At 39.9% G+C, this 15,583-nt stretch overlaps 1 protein-coding gene and 1 pseudogene across 1 annotated transcript in view; both read right to left on the reverse strand.

Annotated features, from left to right (window-relative positions):
* CNGB3 (cyclic nucleotide gated channel subunit beta 3) overlaps window positions 1-15,583 on the reverse strand; it is a 150,844-nt gene that overhangs the window by 10,493 nt on the left and 124,768 nt on the right. The window contains exon 15 of the mRNA XM_008001030.3: window positions 9,412-9,530. Coding sequence (XP_007999221.3) covers window positions 9,412-9,530 — 119 coding nt within the window. The remainder of the gene's footprint in view (window positions 1-9,411; window positions 9,531-15,583) is intronic.
* LOC140712148 (inositol oxygenase-like) lies at window positions 1,498-6,849 on the reverse strand (annotated as a pseudogene).

Below are 15,583 nucleotides of genomic sequence, written 5' to 3' on the forward strand. Positions count from 1 at the left end.
TCAAGCTGTTTGTAATCTAGGCGTGGGGTAAGTGTGTGTGCAGATAGTCAATTAGCAAATATTATTACTACTAAGAATATTGTAATAGTGACATTAATAGATAATATTATTGAGTGCTTACTATGAGTGAGATATTTTCCCAAGTTCTTTTTTATGTTTTAATGCATATAATACTTTTCAATCTTATGAGGTGGTCATGTATTAGTGTTTCTCCATTTTGACTGATGAAGAAATGAAGTATCAGTTGAGTAACTTGCCTGGAGATACATAGCTCATAAGTTGTGGCATATGGATGCAAACCTAGTCAGGCAGCCTTCTTAAGCAGATACAATTTAGAATGATTAATGCTTTAATAATTGTAAGAAATGAAAATGTTTCCTAAAATAAAGGCGGCTCTGGTCTAAATACATTTTCTCATGTAGAATTATTTCCGCCTATATATATAAAACTAACTCTACATGCTATCAATGGAAAGAACATCACATTCAATGCTGAGTAAGGGATTAAAACTCCAAATATTTGTTCTCATTAAGCAAATTTCCAACTGGGTTTTATTTGGGAAACATGAGGTTAGATAACCTGTGTAGACTTTTTCTGAGCTATCCTTTTATCTTTGTCAACATTATTAGGAAACACTTTATTCCTTGACAACTTTAAAACTTGACTAAAAATAAATTCTAGTAAAACTTTTGTGACTGAGCAAATATCAGAGGATGTTCTAAGGTCACCTCTGCCTGGGCTTTTTGTCTTTGCAGATACTTTGATATTCATAAAACTACTGAATGGCAAACACAAGTTAGCCTAGATTTTTTTTTCTGTAAAACATTTTGAGGAATGTCTGCATACATAGATTTTTAACAAAATTAAGAATTTAGATATTACAGATATAAAATGTTTAGCCCCTTCTCCCCCTAGCAGGTCTTGATTTCAGAATTGAATTGGCCTTACAGAAGTGGATGAGTGATGCAGAATCTGGGTACAACTTCTAAGGAAGGAAAGAGGAGAAAAAGGATAATGTGGATCCTTTATTCCATGCTCTGTTTATCTTCCTTCAAGTGCGCGGAAGAATACTTAGCTATGGTACTTTGGCTGGAAAATACTGCATCAAATAAGCATAGCCTAATACAGTAGCCTAACTAAATGTTTCTTTGGAATAAAAACCGGGTAACTATGTCAAATATTTGTACAAAGTTTATAGTTTTAAAGTTTTTTTTTTTTTTTTTTTAAAGTAAATCCCTTTATTTTCTTATGTGATGACCATATCACTTTGGTGAGGTAGGTTTTTTTGTTTGCTTGTTTTGTTTTGTTTTCTCTCTCTCCTTTGAGGTCTTTATTGCCACTAGGCACAAGTGGCCATGAGAGGTGGTGGCTATAAGGGGTGAGTGGGGTTCCCCACTGAGGTAGACCCTGAAGGTGGCTGTATGCCCATGGCCAGACTTTGCTAGGCATGCTGAGGGCCAGGCCTGTGGTCCAGCAGTGGTGGGGGTGGCAGGAGGGTCACCAGCACAGGATGCCAAGGCAGTACTTATCAATGAGCCCCTGGTAGTAGGGCCACAGCTTGTCCGTGTCTGGCAGCTCTGGGCAGTTGGTTAAATTGAACTCTTGCACCCAGGGCAGCATGGCCAGGTCCTGCTTGCTGCACCACTGCCAGTAGTCACCGCCTGTGTGCGAGGGGCAGAAGGAGTGGAATCAGATCTTGTAGGAAGCCTCCACTGGGAGCGAGAACTTGTTGAACATCATCAACTGGTACGTTATGCGCATCCATGTGAAGAGACCACCAAACAGGCTTTGTGTGAGCAACATGGCTGTTTATTTCACCTGGGTGCAGGCGGGCTGAGTCTGAAAAGAGAGTCAGCAAAGGGAGATAAGGGTGGGGTCGTTTTATAGGATTTGGTAGTAAAGGAAAATTACAGTCAAAGGGGGGTTGTTCTCTGGCGGGCAGGATTGGGGGTCACAAGGTGCTCAGTGGGGGAGCTTTTTGAGCCAAGATGAGCCAGGAAAAGGAATTTCACAAGATAATATCATCGCTTAAGGCAAGACCGGCCATTTTCACTTCTTTTGTGGTGGAATGTCGTCGGTTAAGGCGAGGCAGGGCATTTGCACTTCTTTGGTGATTCTTCAGTTACTTCAGGCCATCTGGGCATATAGGTGCAAGTCACAGGGGATGCAATGGCTTGGCTTGGGCTCAGAGGCCTGACCCGGTACAAATACTCATTATGGCCCTAGGACATGAGGACCCTGCGGAGCCCACAGTGGGGCTAATACACGCCCAGTTTTGTGCTGTATTGAGGATCCTGGAGGTCGAGATTGTCCTGGAAAGCGGAGTTACAAAACCACGGAGGCCTGGGGACGGAGGCCCCCCAAACACAGCCAGGACCTTCCCTAGGTCATAGAAGTCCAACAAGCTGGAATCAGTCCTTGCCTGGGTGAGCTTCTGGATGCCCTCTGCCATCTGGAAGGCTTGGAACGAGTTGGGAAGTCTACACCTGGGTCCGATTCGTCCACAAGCTCATGCAGCAGGTCCACGGCCTCCATGACCTTCATTTTCTTGTAGGAAAAGCCCCCAAACCAGGCGTGCTTGCTCCTGACGAAATCCACTATCTGGTACATGTACATGAGCTTGTAGGTGGTAAAGACACGGTCCAGGAGGGGACCCAACACGTAGTTCTGGAAGCCGGCCTTGTCTTTGGCAGCCTCTGGGTCCACTTCAGGTAGGTAGACCAGGGAAGGGTCTGGGTCCACTGTCACCTTCACTCTGAGAGGGATCCAAAGCGCAGGGCAACAACTGTGCACCTGCTGAGGGATGTCTGCAGGCCCAGCCTCCTGCTTGCCCCTGGTTTTAGACAGCTTTTTGTTTGTTTGTTTGTTTGTTTGTTTTGAGATGGAGTCTTGCTCTGTCGTCAGGCTGGAGTGCAGGGGCACCAGCTCAGCTCACGTATGTTTATTGCAGCACTATTCACAATAGCAAAGACTTGGAACCAACCCAAATGCCCATCAATGATAGACTGGATTAAGAAAATGTGGCATATATACACCATGGAATATTATGCAGCCATAAAAAGGGATGAGTTCATGTCCTTTGCGGGGACATGGATGAAACTGGAAACCATCATTCTCAGCAAACTATCACAAGGAGAGAAAACCAGACACTGCATGTTCTCACTCATAAGTGGGAGTTGAACAATGAGAACACATGGACACGGGGAGGGGAACATCACATACTGGGGCCTGTCAGGGGGTGGGGATCTGGGGGAGGGATAGCATTAGGAGAAATACCTAACGTACATGAGTTGATGGGTGCAGCAAACCAACATGGCACATGTATACCTATGTCACAAACCTGCATGTTGTGCACATGTACCCCAGAACGTAAAGTATAATAAAAAACACTGTGGGTTTTTTGAGCATGTGCAGTCCTGTGCTTGGCTAGAAGAATGCCTCCTTTCACAAAGTGAAAGGTAACTGTGCATGAGAGGGAGCACAACAGCCAGGGCTCATGGCTCAGAAGTGGAGTGCAAACCAGGTCCCTTCCCTCCCAGTCCCTCAGTGGACATTCTGGTGCAGAGAACATTTGGCACTGCCATAGGTGGTAGTTCTGGTGCTTGCAATTTGAGAAAGAAGAAAAACATTGAAGAAATAAATGTACGAATGCATGTATAGTTACAAAGATAAGTGCTCCAAAAGAAAGGAACATCATTGGATGAAAGTGTATGGCAAGGAGACCTGGGAGGCCCCTATAGTGGGGAATCCAGGAAGGCCTGAAAGAAGCTGAGATCTTGGTACAAGGGTAGGGAAAGCATCCAGGTAGAGGTAACAGAATGTGCAAAAAACTCCCTGTGACTGGATAGAGTATGGTGCATTCAAGGAACGGGAAGACAATGGGTGTTTGGATTAAAGAGAGTAAGAGCAGCTAGGCACAGTGGCTTGTACCTGAAATCCCAGCACTTTGAGAGGCTGAGGCAGGTGGATCACCTGAGGTCAAGGGTTCAAGACTAGCCTGGCCAACATGATGAAACCCTGTCTCTACAAAAATACAAAAATTTGCATGATGGCAAAACCTATAATCCCAGTTACTTGGGAGGCTGAGGTTGGAGAATCGCTTGAACACAGGAAGTAGAGATTGCAGTGAGTTGAGATGTGCCACTGCCCCAGCCTGGGTGACAGAGGTGAGACTCCATCTCAAATAAATAAAATAAAATGAAATAAAATAAAATAAAGAGAGCAAGGCAAGTCAGGTGCAACCTGAAGTAGAGAGGTAGGCAGGGGCTAGACTCTACAAGATCTCATAGATAGGGAAAATCACTTTGTTCTTATTCCTAAAAATGGCATGAAAACATTGAATGGTTTTAAGTGAGAGGGCAGTGATATGATCAGATCTGTGTTTCCAAAAGATCCCTCTGGCTGCAGAGTGGAGACTGATTGTGGAGGATATGGTTATTGGATTTGAGTGACTTGAAGTAAGCCACTACAGTTGTCCAGTAAGAGATGGATGAACTGAAGTAGTGGCAGTGGAGAACGTAAGATACAAATGATTTGAGACCTTCTTAGATGGTAGGATTGACAGGTGTTGGAGGTGGAGTGGCCATGTAGGGTGAAGGGGAGTGTCAAGCACGTTTTTGTTTATCCCCAGTAAAATTTTGAAAGTGAACAATTTAAATAATTTGGTATTGTATTCGTTTCCTAGGGCTGCTATAACAAATTATCACAAAACAAGTGACCTACAACCACAAAGATTTATTATCTCACAGTTCTGGAGGCCACAAGTCCAAAATCAAAATATCAGCAGGGCTGTATTTCCTCTAAAGACTCCAGTGAAAATCTTTTCTTGCCTCTTCCAGCTTGTAGTGTTGCCAGGCATTTCTTGGCTATGGCTGCATTACTCCAGTTTCTGCCCTCAGTCTTCACATGGCCTTCTCCTCTTATGTCTTTTATAAAGACACTTATAAAAAGTGTCTTTAGGAAAAAGAACCCTCTTTGTCGTTGAACTCGGGGCCCTTCAAGATAATTCAGGATGAACTCATCTTGAGATCCTTAACTTAATTACATCTGCAAAGACCCTGACCCTTTTTTCAAGTTGGGTCACATACACAAGTTCCTAGGATGAGGATGTCGACATATCTTTGTGGGAGACGCCATTCAACCCACTACAGGCATCATGTCAATTATCCTTTACATACCCCTCAGTAGGGGTTTCTAGGACTGACCTGTGTGTACACATCATTTGAGGACCACTGAAGGTTCAGCTTTTGGTTCCCAAATGACTTCTAGTAATTGCCAGATCCAAAGGACGCACTGGTCCTTGTGAAAACTTTGTCCCCCACAGCATCCTGTACACACTGTCTTCCTGGGACACAATCCATACATTTAATCATCGGGTATTGAAGTCTCCTCTAAAGCCCTTGAGGACAGCGATTGTTTCTTGCTCTCCTTTGTACCCTCACGACTGACACTGTGCCTGGCCAAGAAGGAATACATGGCCTTCTTTGAGTCACTTTCATACTATGCCATAAGGGGACCCAAATATAATTTGTTTTGTTTCTATCAAATCACAGTTAAATACTTAATTAATTAAAAATTGCTGAAGAGCTGCTGCAAATTATTTTTGAATGGAGGTAGGATATAAGTAAAAATCACCACTTAGTATATAGTGTTTATGTAGCTGCTGGTGATCTGAAGATAAATTCTAGTTTTGTTTTTTTTGTTTTTTTTTTTTTTTTGACGATGGAGTCTCGCCCTGTTGCCCAGGTTGGAGTGCAGTGGCGCGATCTCGGCTCACTGCAAGCTCTGCCTCCTGGGTTCATGCTATTCTCCTGCCTTAGCCCCCCAAGTAGCTGGGACTACAGGTGCCCACCACAACGACTGGCTAATTTTTTTTTTTTGTATTTTTAGTAGAGATGGGGTTTCACAGTGTTAGCTAGGACAGTCTCGATCTCCTGGCCTCGTGATCCGCCCACCTCGGCATCCCAAAGTGCTGGGATTACAGGTGTGAGCCACTGTACCCGGCCTCTAGCTCTTATATTTCAGTAGCTCAGTCTGTTGGAGAGACCTGTCTGAACAAATTAATTATAAATCAGTAGTAATTACTGTAGTAAAGGCATGAATGAAATGCTATGGAAGCATAGAATAAAGAGCAACTAGTTGTTTTAGGGGTTAAAGATAGCTTCAAAAAAGTGGCATTTGAAGGACGAATGAAAAATTTCCTGGGGGAGGATATTCTGAAGAGAGATGAAACCAATAGAAAATCCTATTGAAATAATAATGGCAACACAAGAAATGAAAACTCAGATGTGTTTTAAGAAAAATGTCATTTTAAGAGAAACAGAATGCAGACAGGAAGTGGTTAAATACATTCAAGGAATAAGACTTGGGACTAAATGCATGTGTAAGGAAAATGATGGAGTCGGAACCACCACAAGGTCATCCTTCAGCAGACCCTGGGTCTCTCTTTTAGAAATGGGGTATCTGCACTCTTCAGATGCTAATTGGAAATGTGGTCTGGGTTTTCTCTGTGACAGGCTGTAAATCTATATTTTAGTCAGGGTTTTGCTCTTTTGGATTAATATATAATGTCCTTGAAAGCCCTTAATTTTTTTCTTTATTTTTTTTTTCCTGAGGAAAAAGAACTCTTTTAAAGGCTACATGATAGTGCTGGATTTAGCTCATTTTAACAAAGGTCACAGCATTTTTGAGTAGTAAACACTATTACTAGATCTTTCCAGTATCTGGATGTTTGGCAGGCATGCCTCCAGCTCTGGAATAAATGACTAGAGCTTCAGGGGTGTATGACAGCTGTGGGCCTGTGAAGCCTGTGGGTATCTGGAAAGAGGCAGATGCATCCTGTTTTCCCATAACCACAGCCAAAAAGAGAATCAAGGCAAAAAGCTCCCTTTCACTTGAATCAACCAAACTACTGAGCAGGTTTAAAGCTTGTCTATTCTACCGGCTTCAATTTGGCCTTAGAAACCAAATGGGTAATAGGAGATTTATTTGAGAAGCTGCTGTCAGGAATCTAGGATTACTTTCAGTTGCAACTCAGCTACACCTGGAATCAATTCCTAGGGTAGTTCTTCCTGTGATGATAATATCAATAATTAACATACTTGTATTTATAAGGCTTATTCTTCAGGGAGTACTCAACCCTTGGGAAAGGTCAGCTGATTAATTTCTGCAGTGTTTCAGATTAAACTGTTGCATATTTTATGACCTTGAAGATTACAGTGATTATTAAGTCACAAAATATTAAATCACTTTTGCAAGGACTCCCAGGAAGGAAATGATAGAAAACAGGCAAAGAGGGGGGAGGGGGGAGGGATTGCATTGGGAGTTATACCTGATGTAAATGACGAGTTGATGGGTGCAGCACACCAACATGGCACAAGTATACATATGTAGCAAACCTGCACGTTGTGCACATGTACCCTACAACTTGAAGTTTAATAATAATAAATAAATTAAAAAAAAAAAAAAAAAAAAAAAAAAAAAAAAAAAAAAAAAGAAAACAGGCAAAGAACTCAGGTCTTGTACATTCTGAGAAGTGTTGCCACCACTGCCCAGGAGCAAGATCCTCAGAGGATCACCTTAACAATAATCAGTCGTTAAACAAGGAGAAAAAATTAAAGAGAGAAGTCACATTTCCAACAGAGAAATAACATGCTTCCACATTCCAAAGAAACCCTACCGATGCTCCTATGAAGTCATCTAAAATTGCCCATATTTCTGGAATACGAAGATAACTTCTTAGCAGCTATGAAATTAGAGATTGGAAATTTCTTCTGTGATGTGGTATAAAGATCACTGGACCCCGATCCATGGAGACCCAGGTTTGAATGTTGTCCCTATAACTCATTAGCTATGGTGTCCTGGGCAAGATATAGTACTTGGTGTCTTGGGATAGATGAAATAAATATATTATGAAAATATGAAATATATATTATGAAATAAATATATTAATAACTGCCTGACAGAGTACTCTTCTTTTCATCATATGAGCCAGCATCCCAGTTCCAGACACCATCATCTTGCACTTGTGCCACTGCAGTTGACTTCTAATTGGTCTCTATTCATTCTCGCTCCTTTACTGTATCTTTTCCACATAGCTGTTGAAGTCGTCTTTTAAAATAAGAATTCAGATGGTGTCATTCTTTTGCCTAAAACCCTCTACTGGCATTCATTCATATTTGGAAAAAGACATAAATTCCTGTCGTGGCCTAAAAGACCATGTGTTATCTGGGTCTTGCTCACCTATTTGGCCTCATCTTCCCAGTGTTCTTATTCACTGTACTCCAGCCATATTCACCTTTCTGCCCCTTGACCAGACAAACTTGCTTTACCTCTAGGCCTTCAGTAATCAGAGAGGCTCTTCCCCCAATTCTTAATGGCTGACCCTTTACTCTTTCAAATCTCAGCTCAAATATTATCTCCCTAGAGAGGTCATTCCTGACCACTGCATCTAAGTAGTGTCCTGTTACGTTCTAACCATTTTTTCCTTCATAGCAGTTATTACAATGTGAATTCATCTTGTCTAGCTAATTAACTATTTATTATCAGTTTTCCCCGGCTGCACTGTAAGCTCTCTCAGGGGCCATATCTTGTCTAATATTTTTTATATAGTTTATTCCTAGAGTTAACAGCAATACCCGACAATCTAGCATGTACTAGGCACTCAACGAATATTTTTTGGTTGAATAAATGTGATAATGCATATAGAAGTGTTTAGCCCACAAAATGCTTAAATTTGCTGTCTATATTTTTCCTCTTGGGGACTTTCTTTTTCTAGGATAAGCTTTTCCGGGCCAATAAGAAACAATGGTAAAAATGGGTAATATTTATTGAGCTCTTAATAGATGCCAGGCAATGTTCTAAGTGCTTTTAATGAATTAACTCATTTACCAACACTTTAAGGTACGTTCTATTATTATCCTAATTATTAAGGTGAGGAAACTGAGGAACAGCGGGGACAAGTAACAGAGGAAAAAAGCCAGTAGTGGTGAAACTGGAGTTTAAACTCACGAAATTTGGTCCCACAGCTATGATCACATCACTAGCCTACTCAAGATCCCCTTGTTAGCAAGGCATTCAAGTCTCCCAACAATCTGGTAACAATGAACCCTCCAAACCTCTTCTCTCATTAACTAATTCATTTGCACATCATTCAACATATACTGGGAACCTGCTTTATGCCAGGCACTGTTCTAGGTCCTGGACTAAAGAGCTGAATGACCCAGTTCTTTTTCTCAGGTCTTTTTGGTGAAGGGATGAAGAGAAATATGAAAATCCTTATTTTACCATTGCTATCAGCACAATCAAACCTTTTATAAATCTGAGCAGGAACTTTACTTATTTTACTACCCTAAGATTTTTCTTTTATGACAAATGATGGGCTTCAATATTTATGAAGTATCTTTCAGATACCTGATTTCTCCAAACACTGACCCAGCTTTCAGAGTAACCAGAACTTTAGTACCATCAGGGCCTCCGAGAACTTGGACTTCTCCATGCTTGATGATATACATTTCCTTGCCAATTTCTCCCTACATTTTAAATATAAAGAGGAAATGGTAGTTATTATATTCTTGACAATTATGCTGTAAATTAAGAAATATAAACTCTTTTAGAGGAGTAAATATAAATGAAGGAAGCAAAGAACATTAGTGTGAAAGTAATTATCTTAAGACCAAAAGAACTTACAGACATTGGTTAGACATATCATGTGAAAGGAAATGATTAGGAAGATGATACTTCTCAACATGTGAGTACTGTTTGCCTCCCTTGGATACATGAAGATATTTCAGTTAGCACATTGCTTTAGGAAGGACCATGGGTAGAAGAAGTAATTGATTTTAAGCATGGTCAAGCCTTGCTTTGATGACCACCACTATGCTTGGTAGAAGTTGCTTGGTCAAGCCAAAAAGCATAGACTGCAGTCTTTCAAGGGTCAATTCTATTCTTCTACCCATGTCATTGAGGTCTGATTTGGGGAATTGGGGCATAGGAGATCTTTGAGTTATTATTAGTATTTCATGCTGAGATAAAGTATTAATGCGGCAGGTTGTTTTACTCAGTTCTTGCCTATCTTTGGGGACCCTTGGGACCAGGGCAATGATATTTGTTCAAGCCCTAAGAATTAAACTCCTGGAATGTTCACATAGCCACTGGTTAATGGTGTTATTCTATATTCCTGAGCCAGTGTAGCAGGATGTACCAGGCTGTCAACACTATTTAATATAATCACAAAGATTTACGATGTGTACATCCTACATATTTTGAAGTCTGAATCATGTCTGGTCATGCAGCTATATGCCCCATTTAAGAACATTGGACCCAAGACTAACATGAGCTTCCCTGGGTGGAGATATTTTGCTCATGTTTCTGTGATCCACTGGAGAGAAAAATGCATCCATGTGACCCTCATAGAAATAGGACCTAGTAAGCCTGTGTCTGATTTCTCTTGTGTTTGCCCGTGTATATCTTTTTCTTGCTATTCCTGCATTTTATTCTTTGCTATAATAAATCTCAAGCCATAAATATAACTTTATATTGAATTGTATGAGTTCTTACAAGTAAATCACTAAACTAGTGGGTGGTTACGAGGCCCTTGGAACACATCTTCTCGCTCTAACTTCCAAAAAGAATAAATGTCTTACAAGAGATCTAATGGCACTTAGGTCAAGAAAGGCTATTAAACTTTAAATAGACCAGATTGCATAACACTAGGCAAACTATTTGGATAGCCTACATGTCTGAATGAGTAGTGCCTTGATCACCTTTAGCTATATGAAAAAAATATAATTAATAGATAAATTGACTTATTTGGCTTAGGAGGGGACTGGGTTATTTGAGTTAATCAAATATTCTCATTAACCATACTTTGAAAGAATTAGAATACACTAAAATCAACTCGAGATTAAAAGATTTTTTAAATTTTTATTTTAAAAAGTATTTAGCCTACATCATGCTTTGGAAGAAAAAAAATATTGACTGTAGTTTATTCCCCGAGATGGCTGAGAAAATGTCAACTTTGTTCCAGTGCTGAACGCAGGCTTGACATGTAGAAGACACTCATTTATGAATAAGGAAAATATAACTTAGCTATTCTCTGGGAGATTTTAAAGTCCTTCCATACCTAGGTTTATTTTCCTGAACATCAACTATTGTTGCTTTATAATTGCCGGGTTGTGTTTAAAGTTATCAGAATCCACCTTTTAGTTAACATCCAGGAAGCTGAAATTCTTATTTTATCTCCCCATTACTCTTATAAGGAGGGTAAAGTAAGTACTATTATTTCCTTTTCACAGAAATTAAAACAAAGGCACAGACTGGCTTAGCCAATTAGCTAAAGTTGTATGACCCAGTAATTAGAAGCAAAGGAAGCCTAGAACCTACATCTCCTAACTGAGCAATGCAAGAAATATGTTTAAGTTTTGCATTGTGCAAAATATTTTTTTAATTAAAATTTTTTGGTTGTTTTTGCTCTGAGACAGGGTCTTGCTCTGTTGCCCAGGCTAGAGTGCAGTGGCACGATATCAGTTCACTGCAACCTCTGCCTCCCACGTTCAAGTGATCCTCCCACCTCAGCCTCCTGAGTAGCTGGGACCACAGGCATAAGCCACCATGCCTGGCTAATTTTTGTATTTTTTGTAGAGACAGGGTTTTGCCATGTTGTCCAGGCTTGTCTCAAACTCTTGGACTCATGTGATCCTGCTGCCTTGGCCTCCCAAAGTGTTGGAATGACAGGCGTGAGCCACCGCACCTCGCCTGTGCAAAATATTAAGCATATATTTATACTCAAAAACATATAAAAGTAGAAATTCCAACATAAATGGATCTTATTATATTTATTTACATACTATTAATGCTAATAACAACATCATGTCTTTGCATATTACTTTTAAAAATCATTACATTACCTGACATTTACATAGCTCCTTATTTTAATTCCTATGTCTGTTCTAACAGAATATGCTACTTTATAACTGCAAAGCATTTCGTGGATATTCATTCATCTAATTCTTGCAAAAATCCCAGTGAAATCAAGTAGAAAAGGTATCATTACTCTTGTTTAAAAATTGGTAGTCGAGGTTTAAAAAATTAAGTGTCTTGAACAAACGTATAAGGCTCGCAGGTGACAGCGCCAGAACTAGTGGCACCTATGTCATCTGACTCCATATAATACATGAAGACAGACCATATCTAACGGTGACTCCAGTATCGCGACTGATCTCTTAAAAACCAATAAAATAGCCATGAATAATTTAAAAAATAAGGCAAGATGTCTGAAAATTAGTTTTCCAAGAGATACTTTAGGAAGTAATGATGAGGACGGGGTCATATTCCTTATTCTTTGCATGAAGTAATTCTCTTTTTTTTTTTTTTTTTTTTAATTTTTTTATTATTATTAAACTTCAAGTTGTAGGGTACATGTGCACAACGTGCAGGTTTGCTACATATGTATACTTGTGCCACGTTGGTGTGCTGCACCCATCAACTCGTCATTTACATCAGGTATAACTCCCAATGCAATCCCTCCCCCCTCCCCCCTCCCCATGATAGGCCCCGGTGTGTGATGTTCCCCAGGAACTGGAATGATTTTTCAAAGGCAGTTATTACAACTGACTGGAGGTAGAAGTACATAGTGAGTACTTAAATACAGTTCAGCTCTTTTAATTATTTTTTAATGCTCATTTCAATAATTTTCCAAGGAGATCTGGCATAATCAACGAACCAAAACTTCCACTATTTCTTGCATATTTCTAGGCTAATTTAAGCCCTTTCTGCAAGTTTAATTAGCATTCAAATTAAGTAGACATTCCTCAGAGAATAAAGGCTGACAGCATGTGCAAAATAAGATTGAACCAAGCTCTGGTTGTTAGTGTGTGGACTAATTTGGAGAAAGTATGAAAAAACAAGAGCTTCACGTAGAGTGAGGTAACCCCTGGAGAGAGTGCACTTCAAAATTTCAGGGTTTCTGTGTAGGAAGCTATTTCTAAGGCTCATGAGGGCTTTGTGACACTCAAGGGCACCCCATCAGAAAAGAGCAGTGCTACTTAAAGTGTGGTTCCTGGGTCAGCAGCATCAGCATCACTAGGAGCTTGTTTACAGGTGCAAATTCTCAGTTTACTGAGAGTTCTCACTGCAGAAATATGAATCAGAGTTTTTGGGAATGAGGTCCTAGAAACTGATGCTTTAACAAGAGCTCTAGGTGATTTCTGCCCTGCCCTAGAGCAACTGAAGAAAACTCCCACTCTTTCAAGCCGCCCAAGCTACCACTCAGTCAATTCCTGGGGATTAGGTAGGTCAGCAAACTTGGCCCCAAATGCTGTCATCTCTTAAATTCTATAGATAACCTCAAATTGAACATATATTTTTCCTTCTCCTTGCCTTCAATATTTTGTGACAACGATAAGCAAAACAAAGCTGAATTCAGCCGCCTGAAGTCCTGTCAAGTAACAGCCTTTCTTCTCTGTCAATATCTACTACCATGCAAATCCCTTCTTAAAGAAATGTGACTTGTCATTCTAATGTCTCCTCATTTCTACTTTCCACCCATTTATTCCTTTTCCTGCCTCATTTGTCTCCACTGATGTTTTTGTTATTAAGTGATGAATGTGATGTGAAGAAGAAATTAGAAATGAGAAGGTTGCATCTACTCTGCATTTCATACTTTGTTAAACAAATTTGCACTGCTTAGGGGCACAGGTGCTAAAGTTTATGTGAGTTATCACAATTTTCCATCTCTGTTGCTACTGGCCCCAAATGAAAGGACATTTTTTGGTGCATTAAAGTCATGTCATTCCAGTACACCACTGCCCCCAAGGGGTTCTTGGACTGCACTCTGACTTGTATTTCCCATTTTAATAAAACTGATTTCATATCACTAATCTGCCTTATTTTAACTTGGACTAATTTGTGTGGGATTGTATATTCTTGGTTCCCATTTTATCATAATCTGTCTTCCATTTCCCCCCTTCATCTATGAAAGCTCCTTCTCAGTTGCCCTCTCTGACTCTTCTTCATTGATCTCTTCCACGAACATTGGAGCTCTTCAAAGTTAGAGCCAAGGCCCTCTTCTCTGACCTTTCCTTGAGCTTTTCTTGAAGTCTGTTTCCTTTATGTTCCAATTCCCAGTAACCCCCAGTTCCATCCTCTCTCATTAGACTGATTTTCACTGTGTACTTGGCATCTCCACCTGATGCCTTGAAGTACCTCATACTTCATTTAACTTGGTCTGTTTCACCACAGCCCATCACTCACTTGCTTCTGTTCCTAGGATATGCCAACCTCCATCTTGCCTCTTGGCTCATGGTTCCAAGTCTTCATAAAAAATGCCATCCTGTCTACTTCTTCTTTTGAAACTAAAGAACTATTTATCTTTAGATTTTTCAAGGGTCACTCCTGACAACCTAATAACCTCCCCATCTCCCAACCCTGGATCTAAATTAAGTGTCGTTGCCACTACATACTCTTCTGGCAACTTCTATTTTCCCTTTATACAACTTAGCACATTTTGGAATTACGCATTGACTTAATTTCACTTGTTTATTGCTTGTCTCTCCCATGAAGCCAGTGGTTCTTAGTTTTGGCTGCATTTCAGAATCATATGGGAGCTTTTAAATAATACTGGTATATGGGCTCCATCTAGACCAAATCAATCACTGAGGGGTGGAGCCCAGATGTCTTCATTCAGGTGATTCTGATGTGCACTGTGAATTGAATACCACGGCACTAGAAAGGTAGGACCCTAGAGGACAAGAACCATCTTTTTTTTTTTTTTTTGCTCAGTGCCCAGCACTGTTTCTGGCTCATCGTATTGAGAAACATTTCCTGAGTTTTGTGGAATAAATCATTCTAAAATTGTTCTAACATTTGCCTTATTATAGTTCTCTGTACTCCCTCTATAGACACAGTTCCTTCCTTTTTGCCTTAGCTCACACTTCTTTCCTCTACCCAGAACGCCTATTTCCTCTTTCACTTGGTTTACTCCAATTCATTTTTCAAGACTTAGCTCAGACCTTATCTTCTCTAGGAAATCTTACCAGTAACCAGGAAGGACAGGTGCCCCTCCTTTATGTCCTACAACAGCTTGTGCTTTCTTTGACCATAGCATTTAACACATTATTTTGAAATGATAAAAGTGCCTCTCATCTTTATTCGCTTGTGAACTCACCGAGGTCTTGGATCATCTTGCATTTTTTTTAACTACTCATTTTTCTTTTTAAATTTTGATTATTGAGTTTATCTTTGATTTAGTTTCTCACTATATAAATCCCAGGGTCATCATTCTTTTTCTTCCCCTTCAAGTTAGTGATCAGAAATATGCAAAAATATTTATCTGAGGGGATGTTTGTTTTATTTATGATAGCAGACATTTGAAAATTGATCCTGATACATCCCTAGACTGAAATATCATGCAGCTTTAAAAAATCATATTGTAGATTACTTAATACATAAAATGTTCATATGATATATTGTTACATGACAAAACATGTTTCAAAACATATGTACAGTATGATGCCACTTTTATAGCACAAGCTCTATCCATCAGTCAATATAAAAAGATAGGCCAAAATATATGAAGAGTGGTTAT

The sequence above is a fragment of the Chlorocebus sabaeus genome, chromosome 8 (assembly GCF_047675955.1).
Source record: "Chlorocebus sabaeus isolate Y175 chromosome 8, mChlSab1.0.hap1, whole genome shotgun sequence".
In the NCBI taxonomy this organism is placed as follows: Eukaryota; Metazoa; Chordata; class Mammalia; order Primates; family Cercopithecidae; genus Chlorocebus; species Chlorocebus sabaeus.